This window comes from Stegostoma tigrinum, chromosome 27, assembly GCF_030684315.1.
Source record: "Stegostoma tigrinum isolate sSteTig4 chromosome 27, sSteTig4.hap1, whole genome shotgun sequence".
Taxonomy (NCBI): domain Eukaryota; kingdom Metazoa; phylum Chordata; class Chondrichthyes; order Orectolobiformes; family Stegostomatidae; genus Stegostoma; species Stegostoma tigrinum.
In genome coordinates this window covers 13,879,934-13,897,681 of record NC_081380.1, presented here as the reverse complement: position 1 = coordinate 13,897,681, position 17,748 = coordinate 13,879,934, and the positions used below count along the sequence as shown (strand labels likewise).

At 43.5% G+C, this 17,748-nt stretch overlaps 1 protein-coding gene across 1 annotated transcript in view; it reads left to right on the top strand.

The window, feature by feature from the left end:
* vps37d (VPS37D subunit of ESCRT-I) overlaps positions 1-17,748 on the top strand; it is a 43,967-nt gene that overhangs the window by 8,301 nt on the left and 17,918 nt on the right. The window contains exon 2 of the mRNA XM_048556831.2: positions 4,112-4,283. Coding sequence (XP_048412788.1) covers positions 4,112-4,283 — 172 coding nt within the window. The remainder of the gene's footprint in view (positions 1-4,111; positions 4,284-17,748) is intronic.

Below are 17,748 nucleotides of genomic sequence, written 5' to 3'. Positions count from 1 at the left end.
CTGTTTAAGAAGGGAGGGAGGCAGAAGACAGGAAGCTATTAGCTGTTTAGCCTGACCTCGGTTATTGGTCAGATTTTAGACACCATTATCAAGGAAGAGATTGTGGAATGTTTAAAGTGCATGATTAAATAAGACTAAGTCAGCACATCTTCATTAAGGGGAGGTCACGCCAGACAAATCTATTAGAATCCTTTGAGGATGCAATGAACAAGTTAGATAAAGGAGAGCCAGTGGAGGTGATCTGTTTGGACTTCCACAAGGCCATTGACAAGGTGCTGGACAGGAGATTGCGAAACAGTGCCACAGTGTTAGGGGCAAATTACTGGCACAGGTAGAGGATTGGCTAATTGGTAGAAGGCAGAGATTGGGGTTAAAGGGTTTTTGATAGGGAGCCAGTGATAGTTGGAGTTCCGAGGGCTCCGTGTTGGCACCACAACTATTCACATTATATGTTAACGATCTGGATGAAGGGACTAACGGCATTGTTGCTAGGTTTGCACATGACACAAATATAGGTGGAGGGATAGTGTTGAGGAAGTGGGAGGCTGCAGAAAGACGTGAACAGGCTAGAGAGTGGGCAAAGAAGTGGCCGATGGAATACAATGTGGGAAAGCATAAGGTTATGCAATTTGGCAGGAAAAATAGAGATGCAGACTATTTTCTAAACAGGGAAAGGCTTCATAAATCTGAAGGGACGTGGGAATCTTAGTTCAGGATTCTCTTAAGATTAATGTGCAGGTTCAGTTGGAAATTAGGAAGACGGATGTAATGCCAGCATTCATTATGAGAAGGCTAGAATACACACCGGCAATGACTTGCTGAGGCTGTATAAGTCCCTGGTCAGGCCACACTTGGAATATTTGGGCCCTGTCTCTCGTGAAGAACGTGCTCGCTTTAGAGGGGGTCTGGAGGATGTTTACAAGAATGATCCTGGGGAATGAGGAGCTTGTCATATGATTCTGGGCCTGTGCTCGATGAAATTTGGAAGGACAAGGGGAGATCTGATTGAAACTGAATACTGAGAGACCTGGGTAGAGTGGACGTGGAGAAAACGTTTCCACTAATATGAAAGACTAGGACCCAAGGGCACAGCCTCAGAGAGAAGGGATGACAGTTCAGAACTGAGAAGAGCAGGGTGGTGGGGATTGGGGGGTGGTGGTGAATCTGTGGAACTCATTGTCGCAGAAGGCTGTAGAGGTGAAGTCATTGAGTGTATTTATGATACAGGTAGATAGGTTCTTGATTAGTAAGGGGATTAAAAGCACAATTCGTGAGTTTGATGGAACTTTTCCCAATTTGCTGGGTTCAATAACAACAGTCAAGAAGCTTGATACGATCCAAGACAAAGCAACCTGTAGACTAGCACTGTATCGACAAACATCCACTCTCTCTGCCACCAATGCTCAGTAGCAGAAATGTGCACTATCGACAAGATGCACAACAAAACATAACCCCGACACTCCTGTCCAAATCTGTCAGCCAGGGCTCCCTGATTGGACCAGATTAACAGCCCCAATCAGGAAACTAATATTCTATGAGGTCCACCTAGCAAACCTCATTACAATGACTACAAATATACAGTCATCTCATTTGATAGTTTACTCTGTAATTTATCATAAAACAGTATAAATGGAGAGTTTATGACAACTGAAAGCGAATTCAGACCCAAAGTGTCCTTAAATTACAAAAAAAATTGCTTCATTTCACCTGCAATTCTTAGTTGAATCTTCATAAAATATTCCTTGAGAATGAAAGGCACTAAATTAACACATTTAAAATTTGATTCAGCGCTTAAGCTTTCAGACATTCCTAACATAGCAGGTGATAATTAAATGCACTTCCTGGCGATACAAAACTTCACACTTCGAATGCATGGCTTTGTCATTGCCTGTTAAATGACTTCATCTTTGCAGCATTTAAAACTGAGAGAGACTTGTCCTTGTAGCTATAGCTAGTGATGAATCATAAGCAGAGGTGACAATGGGCTGCTGGAATTATTTTCCGTAGACTCTAATTTTCCAGAATAGAAAGCAAAATGATTATTATTCCAGCCACATGTTGTTTCAGGATATTCTGGCTATTTTGGTTCACTTGAACCAATCAGAATATTGAAGAACTAGAGGGTAGGACCCACTCAGGAGAATTAATTAAATCGTTGAGCTCACAAACAGTTAGTGGGTCAGCAAAGGGCCCTGAAACATTTTAGCTAATGGGTTCTGATTAGTCACACAGATGCCTGTATTTTTATCATGTCCCACTGAAATCAAAGTGACAGGAAGAACCAAATTTAAACCTTGCTGATAAAAGATATGTTTTGTCAAACCTTTTCATCTCATTCTCACCAGGATAAGAATAGCAGGGGGAAGATTAACGATATAGGAAAATGACACAGTAGATTGTCCTTTTGAAACTCACTATCCTCTTGGGACTCACTGTGCAGTTGAGGGCCATTACCCAGATAAGGGTCACTTCTCTGTAAAGGGTAACTAACTGTGTGGTCAAGGGGCACTGCCTAGCCAAGGGAAACTGTGGTGATTGTAATGAGGTCAACCAGGTGGACCTCATTTGAATCTGCGTTCCCTGATTGGGCTGTTAATCTGATTCAACCAGGGAGCCCTGGCTGACATACAAAAAGGATGTGTCAGAGATATTGACACTCTGATATCTGACTCTCTATGAGGCAGTACTATAGTGAAGGACTGTTCATGTATAAATAAAAACTGACTTGGTGAAAGGATACCAGCCTGTGTGAAGTTACTTCAGTCCCTGCTCTGTCAAGGGTCATTATGTGGTCAAGGGTCAATACCCAGTCAAGGATTACTGTCTGGTCAAAGGTCACTGACCAGTCAGGAGTCACTACCTGGCGATGGGTCACTTTCCTGCTGCTGTACTTCATAACTTCAAAAGTAAAGAATGACCTGGTCCGTTTAGCGATTTTTCAAAAGTCTTCAATCCAGAATCGCCCATTCTTTCTTTTATATAGTTCATTTGGCCCTCAAGCCTGCCCTGCCCTTCTGTAAGATCATGGCTGATTTGATTGTGGCCTCAACTCCACTTTGCTGCTAACCCCACATAACCTTTGACTCACTGGTTAGTCAAGGCTCTATCGACCTCTGCCTTAAATATACTCTTGGCCAGTGTCCATCAATCTCTGGACAAGAAATTTTCCAAGAAGCACAACCCTCTGAGTGAAAAAAGTTCTCTTCGTGCTCGACTTATTTGGGAGACGTCTTATTCTTAAATGGTGTCCCCTAGTTCTAGATTTTCCCATGAGAGGGGACTAACAGTCATCTTCCCCTCAGGAAGTTATCTGTCTCAACAACAGCACACCTCATTCTTCTCAATTCCAATGGGATCCGGCCTGTTGGACCTTTCTTCAAGGGATTACATCCCTCCACCAAGTGTCCACAAAGAACCTTCTCTGAACTGCTTGCTATGTGTTTGGGGTGGCACGGTGGCTCAGTGGTTAGCACTGCAGCCTCACAGTGCCAGGGACCCAAGTTCAATTCCAGCCTCGGGTAACTGTCTGTGTGGAGTTTGCACATTCTCCCCGTGTCTGCATGGATTTTCTGGGTGCTCTGGTATCCTCCTATAGTCCAAAGATGTGCAGGCTAGGTGGATTGGCCATGCTAAATTGCCCATAGTATTCAGGGGTGTGAGGGTTATAGGGGGATGGGTCTGGGTGGGATATATCAAGGGGCAGTGTGGACTTGTTGGGCCGAAGGGCCTGTTTCCACACTCTAAGGAATTTAATCCAATCTATTTGCATCATTTCTGAATAGAGAACATTTCCCTAATCTATAAAAATTATTGTATCAGGTCCCATTTAGAAAATAACAGAGCAATAGAAGTAGATATGGTTTATAACATAATCACCATTATTCCACTTCTTATAGTTCATTAGAATAATTAGCAATATCATCACAAAAAGATCACAAAACTTTATGCTCATATCGTTGGGTAGAGATTTCTCCTCAAACTGCGTTGCCTTAGTGTGCAGAACCCAAAACACATAATAACACATATACAGCTCTGAAAGCACTTGGACAATTTTGCACCAAATCTGGAGTTGGTGAACCTCTCGGGTTAACGTAGGTTTTTCTGTTTGTAGTTACAGACTCTGCAGCTGGAGCGCGAGATCATCCTAGCCAGTAATCGGAAGATGGCTGAAGATAATCTCAACCTGCAGCCTCAGCTAGATGACAAAAAACTGCATTTGGCCAGGAAGTACCAAGAGTTGCAGGAAGTGACTGCAGTTTATGAGGACAAGCAGGCAAAACTGGGTGAGGTACTGCGCATGCACACACCCACACACACATCCACCAATATGGGCACACTCTCTCTCTCATACACGCACACACACATGCACACTCACGCACACACAATAGAATCCTATGCTGGGAGTGATTGTAATTTTCCAATGTCGTTATCATTAATTAGTGATGTCACACCAAAGTTGGGTTACAATGAGATAAAGTTCAGCCTCTAATTCAGTTTATTGCTACTTTAATCAATCTCATCAGATAATTTATGACACACGCTGGGGCAGGTTGGATTTGAACCCAGATCTCCCAGCTCAGAGATAGGGACATTACCAATACAACCCAACGCCCTGCAGTTAAAACATGTTGTGGGACTAGAATGACTGTGGTGTTATGAGTCTCATGTTCCAATGATGGAGATAGCCATTCTAAGTTGGTTTATACCTCAGCTTTACCTTTCCAATCTGCAATATGTCAACTCCAGCAGCAGCCCGGGTATAATAGAAGCGGCCACTACTCATTGGGAATGTTGGGATGCTGGGCATATGGATACAAATGAAGAGTAGTTGTGTGAGACAACACAATGGGGGAATAAAAGCTGTTAAATCATGAGAAAAGATGTCATACAATTGGCGTGTAGTCCCTTGTGTTCAGATCTGATTAAAGTGTTTAAGATGATTAAAGCATTTAATGGGGTAGTTGCAATTGAAAACCTTGTGGGCTGAGTCTTAACAGTTTTTTGGCCAAGTGCGAGTTGAATTCTTTGGAGGGAATTTCACAGAGAGGCCTAGTGAATCATCTCACCTAATTTTATCAAATGCTCCTTAGTAACTAACTACCCTATCCCACCCCATGGCATCCCTTATGTCCAACTCTATCTCCCTCTTTCCATGGGCCGTTTCAGGAAGATGTCACAACTGCTGGGATAGGCTGGAATTGACAGCAACCCTGGCAACCATGCCATCTTTCAAAATTATGCAGCTATGACCCTGTGGTGACTGACATTTGCCCCATACAAGGCAAATGGGGGAAAGTGGTGCCCACTCTGCAGGCAGGTGGTGCTGCTGGATATGAACCTGGTATCTCTGGCAGATGGGGCAAAGCTGACAAAGTGATGGCAAGGCAATGTGAGGCAAGGACACACGAGAACCCAGGTAGGCTTACAATGTTATGAAAGCAAGCAAAGTTCATAACTGGGAATGCGCAATGTCCTTGCTGCAGCTTTACAATGGTAGTTGCCAGTGCAGCTCGAGGTGCAGCACTGAAATGCAGAAGCACTCCGTAGGTGATGACTCTCAGAGGTTAGCAAATAGAGTTATAGAGTCGTAGATCTCTACAGCATGGAAACAGACCCTTCGGTCTAACTTGTCCATACTGACCAAATATCCAAAATGAATCTAGTCCCATTTGCCAGTATTTGGCCAATATTCCTCTAAACCCTTACTAGTCATATACCTATCCAGATGCCTTTTAAATGTTGTAATTGTATCAGCCTCCACCACTTCCTCTGGAAGCTCATCCCATATATGCATCATCTTCTGTGTGAAAAAGTTGCCCCTTAAGTCCCTTTAGTATCTTTCCCATCTCACCTTCAACCTATGCCCTCCAGTTTTGGACTCCCCACCCCAGGGAAAAGACCTTGTCTATTTACCCTATTGATGCCCCTCATGATTTTAAAAACCTCTATAAGGTCACCTCTAAGCCTCCAACGACCCAGGGAAAATAGCCCCGACCGGTTCAGCCTCGCCCTATAGCTTAAAGCCTCCAACCCTGGCAACACCCTAGTCTATCCTTTCAAGTTTCACAATATCCATTATTAGGAGGGAGACCAGAATTACACACAATACTCCAAAAGTGGTCTAACCAATGTCTTGTACAGCCGCAACATGACCTCCCAACTCCTAAACTCAATGCCCTGACCAATAAAGGAAAGCATACCAAACTTCTTTACTATCCTATCTACCTGCAACTCCATTTTCAAGGAAATATGAACCAGCACTCCAAGGTCCCTTTTTTCAGCAACACTCCCTAGGACCTTACCGTTAAGTGTATATGTCCTGCCCTGATTTGGCTTTCCAAAATGCAGTGCCTCACATTTATCTAAATAAAACTCCATCTGCCACTCCTCAGTCCATTGGCTCATCTGATCACGATCCCGTTATGTTCTGAAAGTAACCTTCTTCTCTGTCCACTTCACCTCCAATTTTAGTGTCATCTGCATACTTACCTCCCTAGTTACCATTTTGTCCGAAGTGTATTTGTAGAATCCCTTTGGATTCCCCTTAACACAATTTGCCAAAGCTATTTCATGTTCCCTTTTTGCCTTCTTGATTTCCCTCTTCAGTACACTCCTAATGCCTTTATACTCTTCTAGGGATTTACTCGATCCCTGCTCCTATTCCTGACATATGTTTCCTCTTTTTTCTTGACCAAAACCTCAATTTCTCCAGCCATCCAGCGTAACTTACACCTACCAGCCTTATCCTTCACTGTTACAGGAACACACTGTCTCTGGACTCTCGTTATCTCATTTTTGAAGGCTTCCCACTGTCTAGTCATCCTTTTACCTGTGAATTTTTGACTTTCCTGCCTTATTTCCCAAGAGTAGGTCACGTTTTGTACCTTCTCTAGTAAGTACATCCACATACTGAATCAGAAAATTTTCTTGTGCACACTTAACAAATTCCTCTCCCTCCAGCCCTTAACACTATGACAGTCCCAGTCCATGTTTGGAAAATTAAAACCCCCTACCATAACCACCTTATGACTCTCACAGGTAACTGAGGCCTCCTGACAAATTTGTTTCTTGATTTCCCGCTGACTACTGGGGAATCTATAGTACAATCCCCATAAGGTGATCGTCCCTTTCATATTTTTCAGTTCCACCCAAATAACTTCCCTGGACATATTCCCAGGAATATCCTCCCTAAGTACAGTAGTAGTGTTATCCTAAATCAAACATGCCATTCCCTATCCCCTCTTGTCCCCCTTTCTATCCTTCCTATTACATCTACATCCTGGGACATTAGCTGCCAGCTTATCCCATTCCTGAGCTACTTCTCTGTAATTGCTATGATATCCCAGTCTCATGTTCCCAATCAGGCCCCAAATTCATCTTCCTTACCTGTTAGCCCTCTTGCATTGAAATAAATACAGTTTAGTTCATCAGTCCTACCTCATTCTCTGCCATGTTCCTGCCTGTTCTAACTGTTTACAAAGAACAAAGAAAATTACAGCACAGGAATAGGCCCTTCGGCCCTCCAAGCCTGCGCTGATCGAGATCCTCTGTCTAACCTGTCATCTATTTTCTAAGGGCCTGTATCCCTTTGCTCCCTGCCCATCCATGTACCTGTCCAGATATATCTTAAAAGACGCTACCGTGTCTGCGTCTACCAGCTCCGCTGGCAACGCGTTCCAGGAACCCACCACCCTCTGTGTAAAGAACTTTCCACGCATATCTCCCTTAAACTTTCCTCCTCTCACTTTGAACTCATGACCCCTAGTAATTGAGTCCCCCACTCTGGGAAAAAGCTTCTTACTATCCCGCCTGTCTATACCCCTCATGGTTTTGTAGACCTCAATCAGGTTCCCCCTCAATCTCCGTCTTTCTAATGAAAATAATCCTAATCTACTCAACCTCTCTCCATAGCTAGCACCCTCCATACCAGGCAACATCCTGGTGAACCTCCTCTGCACCCTCTCCAAAGCATCTACATCCTTTTGGTAATGTGGCGACCAGAACTGTACACAGTACTCCAAATGTGGCCGAACCAAAGTCTTATACAACTGTAACATGACCTGCCAACTCTTGTACTCAATACCCCGTCCAATGAGGAAAGCATGCCGTGTGCCTTCTTGACCACCCTATTGACCTGTGTTGTCACCTTCAGGGAACAACGGACCTGAACACCCAGATCTCTCTGTTCATCAATTTTCCCTAGGACTTTTCCATTTACTTGAATTAGATCTTCCAAAATGCATCACCTCGCATTTGCCCGGATTGATTTGCTCCTTTTCCCAATTGTACCAGTCTCAGGCTGATCTCTTTACTCATGATCTCCCTGGGTCCCACCTCCCCACCTTACTGGTCTAAATTCTCCCGAGCAGCTCCAGCAAATTTCCCCACCAGTATTTTAGTCCCCTTCCAATTCAGGTGCAATCCGTCTTACAGAGGTCATTCCTACCCCAGAAGAGATTCCAATGATCCAAAGATGTGAATCCTTCTCCCCTGAACCAGCACCTCAGCTATGCAGTCATCTGTTCTATCCTTCCATTCCTCACCTCACTAGCTTGTGGCACTGAGAGTAATCCAGATATTATTACCCTCAAGGACCTCCTTTTAAATTTCTGCCTAACATCCTATTTTCTCTCCTCAGAATCTTGTCCTTTCTCTTCCTTTGTCATTAGTTCCAATGTGTACAACAACCTCCTGCTGGTCCCTCTCCCCTTTGAGAGTATTCTGCACCATCTCCAAGATATCCCTGATCCTGGCTCCAGGGAGGCAACACACCATTCTGATGTCTCGCTGTCAACCACAGAAACATCCATCACAATCGTTTGCTTGGACCCTGGCTTACCCCTCGACACATTGAGGCCAGCCTTAGTACAGAAACCTGGCTGTCAGATCTACATTCCCCTGAGAGTCTATCACCCTCTACATTTTCCAAAACAACATGCTTGTTTGGGATGGGAATAGCCAAAGGAGACTGTTGCATTGCATGCCTCCCTTTCCTACTTTTTTGGAGGTCACCCATCTACCTGACTATCTCTTCAGTTTATCTCCCTTCCTGTAATTGCCATCCATCATACTCCCTAGGTCCAGTTAATTCCTCACTGCCTCTAACTGCCGCTCTTACCAATCCATGCAATCTTGTTGGACCCCAGTTTCATGGATGTTGGCTGTGTGTGTGTGTGACCAGTCCTCATGGAGCTTGCCCTTAGAGGTTAGTGTTCAATATTTAACTTGGATGTCCTTTGGAGTAAGTAGTGAGCTGAAGCTGTTAGGTTCCCACTCTGGTTTAAAACCTGAAGTTGCTGGAAAAGCTCAGCAGGTCTGGCAGCATCTGTGAAGAAAAATATCAGAGTTAGCGTTTCGGATCCGGTGACCCTTCCTCTGGCTTCCTTGTCATGAATTCTCAACATCTTGTTGTATGGTGCATTTGGTAAAACTGGAAGCTGAATATTAAGGAGGTGATTTATGCCATAACAAGGCATTTAACAATTTTTCTTAAAGAGAAACTCCTGTCATCACTTTGCAGAAGTATGAAAGATGTTTTGACATCATGTTGGGTTTCACTGGACTCTTTTCCGATTCTGCCACAAATCTCACCACAGCCCATGTTGCTCAGACTCCTCTGGTTTCTGGCCATTCTGTCTGTTGGGTAGGCCAGAAATTGGCTCCATCACCTTCAAATTATAGCTATGTTGTGTAGGAGTGACATCAAAAAACTTTAGCTTCCAGAAAAGGCTCATGAAATTATGGACTTAGATTGACCACAGGAATCCTGGGGCAATTAAAATTTTGAAGAATCAGTTGAAAAGAATTTTATTAGATAAATGGAAAGGTTGGAGTTTGAAGGTGGGATAGAGATTAGCCATGATGGGACTGACTCCTGTGCCTCTGTGCTCAATTGATGTTGGGTACCATTTTATAAGGCTTCCCAAGCACTTCCTTGTCTGTGTGTTTCCATAGCTAGATTTTCCTGCCACTAGCCACTAGCTTGTCTCCAGAGGTTTCAGTTCAAGGGTCACTCATGGCTGACTAGAAAGCTCTTCCATTCTTATGGTCTGTCAAAGGCATATTGAACAGAATTACAGCTTGATAATCGATTTGTTTGTTCACATTGTTGAACACCTTCCATGGCCATCACTTCCTGGAATGGGAATTAAACCCAAAGCCTTGAGCTCTGAGAAAGAGACATGGCCACCTGCACCCGAAGACCACCCTTCAGGATAAGTGGGAGTGAAAATACGGGGGTGGGGAAATATTTCCAGCAGACTGTTAACAAAAGTGGCAAGCAAGAAAAACAACAGTTGAAAATGTAAAGGGTAAATATCACGTGTGCATGACTGTTTAAACCACATTGCTACATTATTGGCTGAAGACCCACACTGCCTCGAGTTGCAGCGAGGGAGTCTGATCTTTATCATCTGAATGCTTTTATTATCATCTCATAAAGTGTGAGTGAATGTCAGGCACTTGTCACCACAAGTGCATCCTTTGCAAAGCATTTCAGCCACTGCTGCACTGATAGAATTGTGACTCACCATTTTGTCAGAAAATGTGATCCAACAGCAGGCAGATTTATATAACACCTTTTACACAAAAATCCTATAAGCTTTATCAAACAAAATTGGACATCAAACCCATAAGCAGGTGTTAGTGTGGAGGACTTTGGTCAAAGAGGTAGATGTTAAGGAGCACATTAAAGGAGAAACCTTAAGGAATGATGAGGAATAACCTCCAGAGTTTAGGGCCTTGGTAGCTGTAGATAATACCACAAATGACTTTTATTTAAAAAGCCCACTATTAGTGGTGCTGGTACCTCAGAGACCTATTTGCATTGGAAAGGGTTACAAAGATAGTGAGGGGTGAATTGTACTTCACGCTGTGTTCAGACATCAAAGTGTCCAATTCATTTGGAGACTGCATGCAAAACCCACAGTGGCAGAAAGGGGAATGCTGACCAGAAACAGAACCAACGTAATCTGCTTCTTTTTAAAAATTGTTTCTGGCAGCATGGACATTGCCGAAAAGCATTTGGTGACTATCTGCGGTTGCCCTGAAGAGTAATTATTGGCTTTCCTTTTGAAGTGTTGCATGGAGATTTTGATAAGCCTAAGCCTTGTTAAACCTATGAACCAATATCATATTGTGTATTTACAGTCACAATTGGCCAGACAGGCAGCTTTCCTTCCCTATAGAGTATAGTAAACCAATTACAAACGTCCCAAAACTTCATGGTCACATTACAATTTTTTTCTTACCTCTAGATTTTTAGAACTGAATTCAAGCTGTCAAATTGGAATTGTGGATTTCTGACTATATTAATTAGGAGCAAAGTGCCCCTCAGGACTGCTCCATCATTCAATAAGATCATAGCTGTTGGTGTTTCCAATTCCACATTTCCATGTACCCCTGAAAATCTGTAATTCGCTTGCCTAACAAGAAGCTATCCATTGCAGCTCTATTCAGTTTTCCTGGTTCCTCTCATCCTACCACTTCCTGATGCTCTGCGGTGAAGAAAGAAGCAAAATTTTTGTTCGCTTCATCTGCTATTTCTTTATTATCAAGTACTGACTCTTGTTTCCACACTCTAAAGGACCTATACCAAGGTATTTACTCTTTTCCTTTTTAGATTCACTTGTAGTCCATTTTTACATTCCTTGCTAGCTTCCTGTCATACTCTATTTTCTTTCTCTTGATTAAACCTTTCATTATGTTCTGAGATAACAAGGTGTGGAGCTAGATGAACACAGCAGGCCAAGCAGCATCATAGGTTTTCATTATGCTCTGTTGTTTTTGATATGCTGACCAATCATCTGAACTGATATCTATGGAATAGCCCATGCAATAGAAATGATTGTGTGCTTTTTTCTTAAGTCTTTCTGTTTTCCTTAGCTCTTTTGCTTACCACAGAGGGTAGGTCCTCTCTGAATTTTTATTCTATTTCAATTATTCTGAGTTTTCTGAAATATCCCTTAAATACCTGTGACTGCTTCTCTAATGATCTATCCTCTCACCTAGTGTCTGGGTTCACTTCAACTAGCTCAGCTTTGAAGCCCACATAGTTGCTGTTATTTACGTTTAATATTTAGTCTTCTTCCTTTAAACTAGATGTAAAATTCAATCACATAGTGGTTGTTGCTACTTAGGACTGCCATTACTCTGAGATCATGAAGTAATCCTATCATATTACTCAATGCCAAAACTATTATAACCTGCTGTCTGGCCGGTTCCATTACATTCTGCCTTAAAAGAAAAACTACCTTGAAAGCATTCTAGCAACCCTTTATCCTGGCTGCTAATCCAATCTGACTTCTCCAGTTTATGTATAGATTAAAATCACCCATAATCATTGCTATCCCCTTGTCACAAGAATTCAATGTTTCTTCTTGGAAAGTTTGCCCAGTATTGTGGCTACTGTTCGGGAGCTTGTGAACACTCCCTCCAGTGACTTCTGTCCCCTGCTACTTCTCATCTCCACCCAAACACATTATACATCCTGATCTCCTGGACCAAGGACAACTCTACATTTCGCACCAATGCCTTCTTTGACGAACAGTGCTACTACTCTACCTCTACCGAGCTTCCTATTCTTCTTGAATGTCATAGCTGCACGTTCAGGGGAAAATCTTTGTCATCATGCAGCTACATCTCTGTCACGGTTATCTGTTCATATTAATTTACTTCAACCTGTGTGTGCAATTTGCTTTTATTAAGATTGCTTTACGCATTCAAATTCAGCCTTTAGTTTTGTCTTTTTCTACTCTTTGTAGTGTTTAGCTTTGACTGTTGGTGTACTCTTAGGTTTTCTTCACCTACCCTTCCTATTATTCCCTAAACTTCATTTCCCATATTACTACATTGCCCTCCTGCCTCCACTCTATCCTTTATTTGTCACATCTGCCTACACTTGTTTCATCAGCATCCTTGTTTAATGTCTTTTCTACTTTCTTAGTGATGTGACTAACTAGAACACCAATCCCAACATTGTGCAAACAGGGGAGGGCATGCCCTTGCAGTATTATCACTAGATTGTTAATCCAGAGACCCGGGCAATGCACTGGGGACACAAACTGAAATTGCTGGAGGAGCTCAGCTGCTCTGGCATTAGCTGTGGCAAAGTTAACATTTCAGTTCCAGTGAGCTTTCAAAGCTACTGAGTTTCTGTTTTTGTTTCAGTTTTCCATAATCTGCAGTCCATTGTTTTATTTTAATGTACAGGGAACTTGGGCTCGAATCCCACCATGGCGGATGGTGGAATCTGAACTCAATAAAAATCTGGAATTAAGAATTGAAGACTATGATTGTCGTTTGGTTCACTTGTGTCCTTTAGAGGGAAGAGACTGATGCATTTCCCTGGTCTGGCATGCATGTGACTCCAGATCCGCTGCAATGTGGTTGATTCTTAACTGCCCTCTGGAGAATTAGTGTTGGCCTGCCTAGTGACACCTACATCCTGTGAATTAATTTTAAAAAACTGTACCAATGGTACAGATCCTAATACTGGTGCAAATGCCCCAACAATTTGAACACGTTTCTCCCTTACCAGTCTTTGATCAAAGTATTCATTTTTACTAACGTTATGTACAATCTGCACATGTCTCAGCTAATAATCCTTTGAGGCTCCACTCTTCAATTTGTCTGCAGCTCAGCCGCACTGATTCTATAGGCCGTATAGCTGTAGTGCTTATGACCAATGTGTTTGCGAGCATCCAGAAATGTTCATATCTTGCAGTCACAGCACATCACCTGCCTTGCCATCCTTTATCGTGTGTTAAATCATTAAAAATTTTAAGCTAATTTATAATTAATAAATTCTTCACCTCCTAAGTCAGACTAGTATAGCTAGTATATCTTCGCAGTATTAATCTTCTTCTTTGGCAGTCCCTCAAGTTGGATGATGACCTGATCCCATTCCAGGTAGAGGGGGCCAGGGTGGAGTGGGATTTGGATTCTGTTATGACTGAATAGCTCGGTCTCAGAAACGCAGACTCTGCCAGAACAGGGGTTAGGCGATGTTTGAGGTGTGTGGACAGGACAGTCTAGATTTTGCCTACTCTGTCCACTTCTTGCACTTGACCTCCACATTCTCCACCTCATGATGCTCAAAGTGGTTGATGTCTTGACGGATGCTCCTTCTCCAGTTTGTGTGTTTTACAGCAAGCAATTCCTGTGTGTCAGTGGGGACATTGCATTTGCTTAGGAAGACTCTCAGGGTGCCCTTGTAATATTTCCTCTGTCCTCCTAGTGATCACCTACCATTGCAAAACTCAGAGTTGTGCATTTATTTAGGGAGTCCTGTGGTAGGCATGTGAACAATATCTCTTGCCCATTGCAGTTAGTTATGCATGTCCATTGCCTCAATATTGGGGATACTGGCCTGTGAGAGAACCCTCACATTGGTACATCTATCCTGCCAATGGATTTGCAGGATTTTGTGAAGGCAGCATTGGTGATAACTGTTCAGGGAATAAAGAGCTTACATTCACTAATAGTTGAAGGTGGTTATGTGCTATTTAAAAAAATAACCTTTTCTCAAAGCAGAAATACAAACACAGCCCCTAACATGAAACAATAAATCCACAACTTTCCTGAGATGTCACTGTGTTTTTTTCCCCAAACAGGTGTCCACCAGAAGCTGCAACTTTAAACTCAGGGCCCTAGACCTGGGCCTCAATTTACTGTCTGCTTCATTCCTTTCTTGCAACTGTCTTGAAGATAAAGTGCTTCAGTTTGAATGAGCATCCTCTGGATTACTCATCCAGGTCTCAGGATTATTATCCAGTGACATAACCATTGCCCTTCTTCTCCAGTACCCCAATACTTCACTTCCATGATCTGTTCTGTGATTTCGGAAAGATGCATGCCTGTTATTGATCCTCATTTGCTACCTGGCACATTCCAGCAGCTCACTGTCAAATAATCAATCAAACGGCCTGACTTCAAACTCAACTTAGCTCATCCGAAACCTGAGATAATGGGAACTGCAGATGCTGGAGATTCCAAGATAATAAAATGTGAGGCTGGATGAACACAGCAGGCCAAGCAGCATCTCAGGAGCACAAAAGCTGACGTTTCGGGCCTAGACCCTTCATCAGAGAGGGGGATGGGGGGAGGGAACTGGAATAAATAGGGAGAGAGGGGGAGGCGGACCGAAGATGGAGAGCAAAGAAGATAGGTGGAGAGGGTGTAGGTGGGGAGGTAGGGAGGGGATAGGTCAGTCCAGGGAAGACGGACAGGTCAAGGAGGTGGGATGAGGTTAGTAGGTAGCTGGGGGTGCGGCTGGGGGTGGGAGGAAGGGATGGGTGAGAGGAAGAACCGGTTAGGGAGGCAGAGACAGGTTGGACTGGTTTTGGGATGCAGTGGGTGGGGGGGAAGAGCTGGGCTGGTTGTGTGGTGCAGTGGGGGGAGGGGATGAACACTGCCACAATGATGCCACCCGAAGGTTGCAGGAACAGCAACTCATATTCCGCCTGGGAACCCTGCAGCCATATGGTATCAATGTGGACTTCACCAGTTTCAAAATCTCCCCTTCCCCCACTGCATCCCTAAACCAGCCCAGTTCATCCCCTCCCCCCACTGCACCACACAACCAGCCCAGCTCTTCCCCCCCACCCACTGCATCCCAAAACCAGTCCAACCTGTCTCTGCCTCCCTAACCGGTTCTTCCTCTCACCCATCCCTTCCTCCCACCCCCAGCCGCACCCCCAGCTACCTACTAACCTCATCCCACCTCCTTGACCTGTCCGTCTTCCCTGGACTGACCTATCCCCTCCCTACCTCCCCACCTACACCCTCTCCACCTATCTTCTTTGCTCTCCATCTTCGGTCCGCCTCCCCCTCTCTCCCTATTTATTCCAGTTCCCTCCCCCCATCCCCCTCTCTGATGAAGGGTCTAGGCCCGAAACGTCAGCTTTTGTGCTCCTGAGATGCTGCTTGGCCTGCTGTGTTCATCCAGCCTCACATTTTATCATCCGAAACCTGAGTTGTGATTGTCTCGTCTCATGTGGCTGAAGAGCTAAGGCTGACTGGCAATAGCAAGCCCACATTGATTTGATTGTTTGGCATTTGACAGAGGCTGCCAACTCTTGGTAACAGCCACATGCCACTTTTAAGGTAACTGAGGTTCACAGATGGTGGCATGAAGCAGATGGGTAAAGTCAGAGAAGCAGATGGCAGTCGTAGTGGAGCTCATTTCATGGTCACTTGGTAGGATTTCCCCCTGTGTATTGTTTATATAGAGAAGTACATCCTCATTATCTCCCCGTTAGAGAAGCTCCATCCTGTGACTACTCCCATCTGCTCTGATCCCAGCTGTAGCTGTGGGGCCTCCTCGTAAGTGTAGATCAGCAGGCATTCGGCTGTTCACAGTATTTGAGCAGAATTGGAAATAAGGCAAACAATAGTAAAGCCATAACGCAATAAAGCTAAATAGTAAATCATATTCTGCAGGAATTTTTCTTAATTTTTAAAATGACTAATGTTCTGCATGTTAGTTAACGAAACAGTTGACCATTGTTAGATATTGTCTTCCATAGGCTGATTGATCCTTTAACAATTTATGGTTAAAAAGAGTCCTTCAGAATCTTCAGATGTTTCAAAACAAGTTTATAGCCAATAAAGTACTTTAGAAGCCCAGCAAGGTCCCTCAAAGGGTAGCAAGATAAGTGACCTTGATACCTTGTTCTGGTCATCAAAGGGATCTTTCAAATCCATCTGATGAAACTCAAGAGTTTAACATCTCTTCAGGGAGCTAGTGTATAATCCCTCCACCCTTGTGGTTGAAGTGTCAGCTTACGTTACATGCTCAAGTCCTAGAGTGGGGCTGAAACCCATAATTTTCTCAGTTATATGTGAGAGCACTACTGCTACTATGGAAGTATCACTCAAGCAAGATTCGCACTCTCCAAAGATTCAAAATATTTGGTTAGAGATTGAGCGAGCTAAGCAAACAGCCATAAGAATAGAAACACTGAGAAATTGCAGGATGCATAACAGAAAATTGTTAAAACCAATAAACACATTCCCTTTTTTGCTAAATCAACCCCCGATTACTTATCATGTTATTATCTAGCCAACTGCATGCAAGCTGCTCTATCTGCCTGATGTACATACTGGCTTATTAACCACATTCTCACAAACCATCTACCCATGTTCTACCCTACTGACTGATTCACAAGGCAGACACCTGAGCAACATATTTCACAACCCTTCATACATCTGCTTTAATTCTCTTTGTGTTTTAATATGGATTTCGGTAAAGCCTTTGACAAAGTCCCTCATAGCAGACTGATAAAAGGTATAGTATTGGGATGAGCTGGCAAGATGAATACAGAACTAATTTGATCATAGGAGACAAAGGATAGTGGTGGAAGGATGCTTTTCAGAATGGAGGGCTGTGACTAGTGGTGTTCCCCCAGGATCAGTGCTGGGACCTCTGCTGTTCCTGATCTACATAAATGATTTGGAGGAAAATGTGGCTGGTCTAAGTAGTAAGTTTGCAGATAGTGCAAAGATTGGTGGAGGTGTGGATAGTGAGGAGGATTATCAGAGATATAGATCCGTTGGAGGCATAGGCAGAAAAATGGAAGATGGAGTTTAATGCAGACAAATGTGAGATGATGCATTTTGGAAGGTCAAATCCAGGTAGAAATTATACAGTGAATCGCAGAACCCTTAGGACTATTGACATGCAGAGACATCTGGGTGTGTTGATCCCAGATCACTGAGTGTGGCAGTACAGGTAGATAAGATAATAAA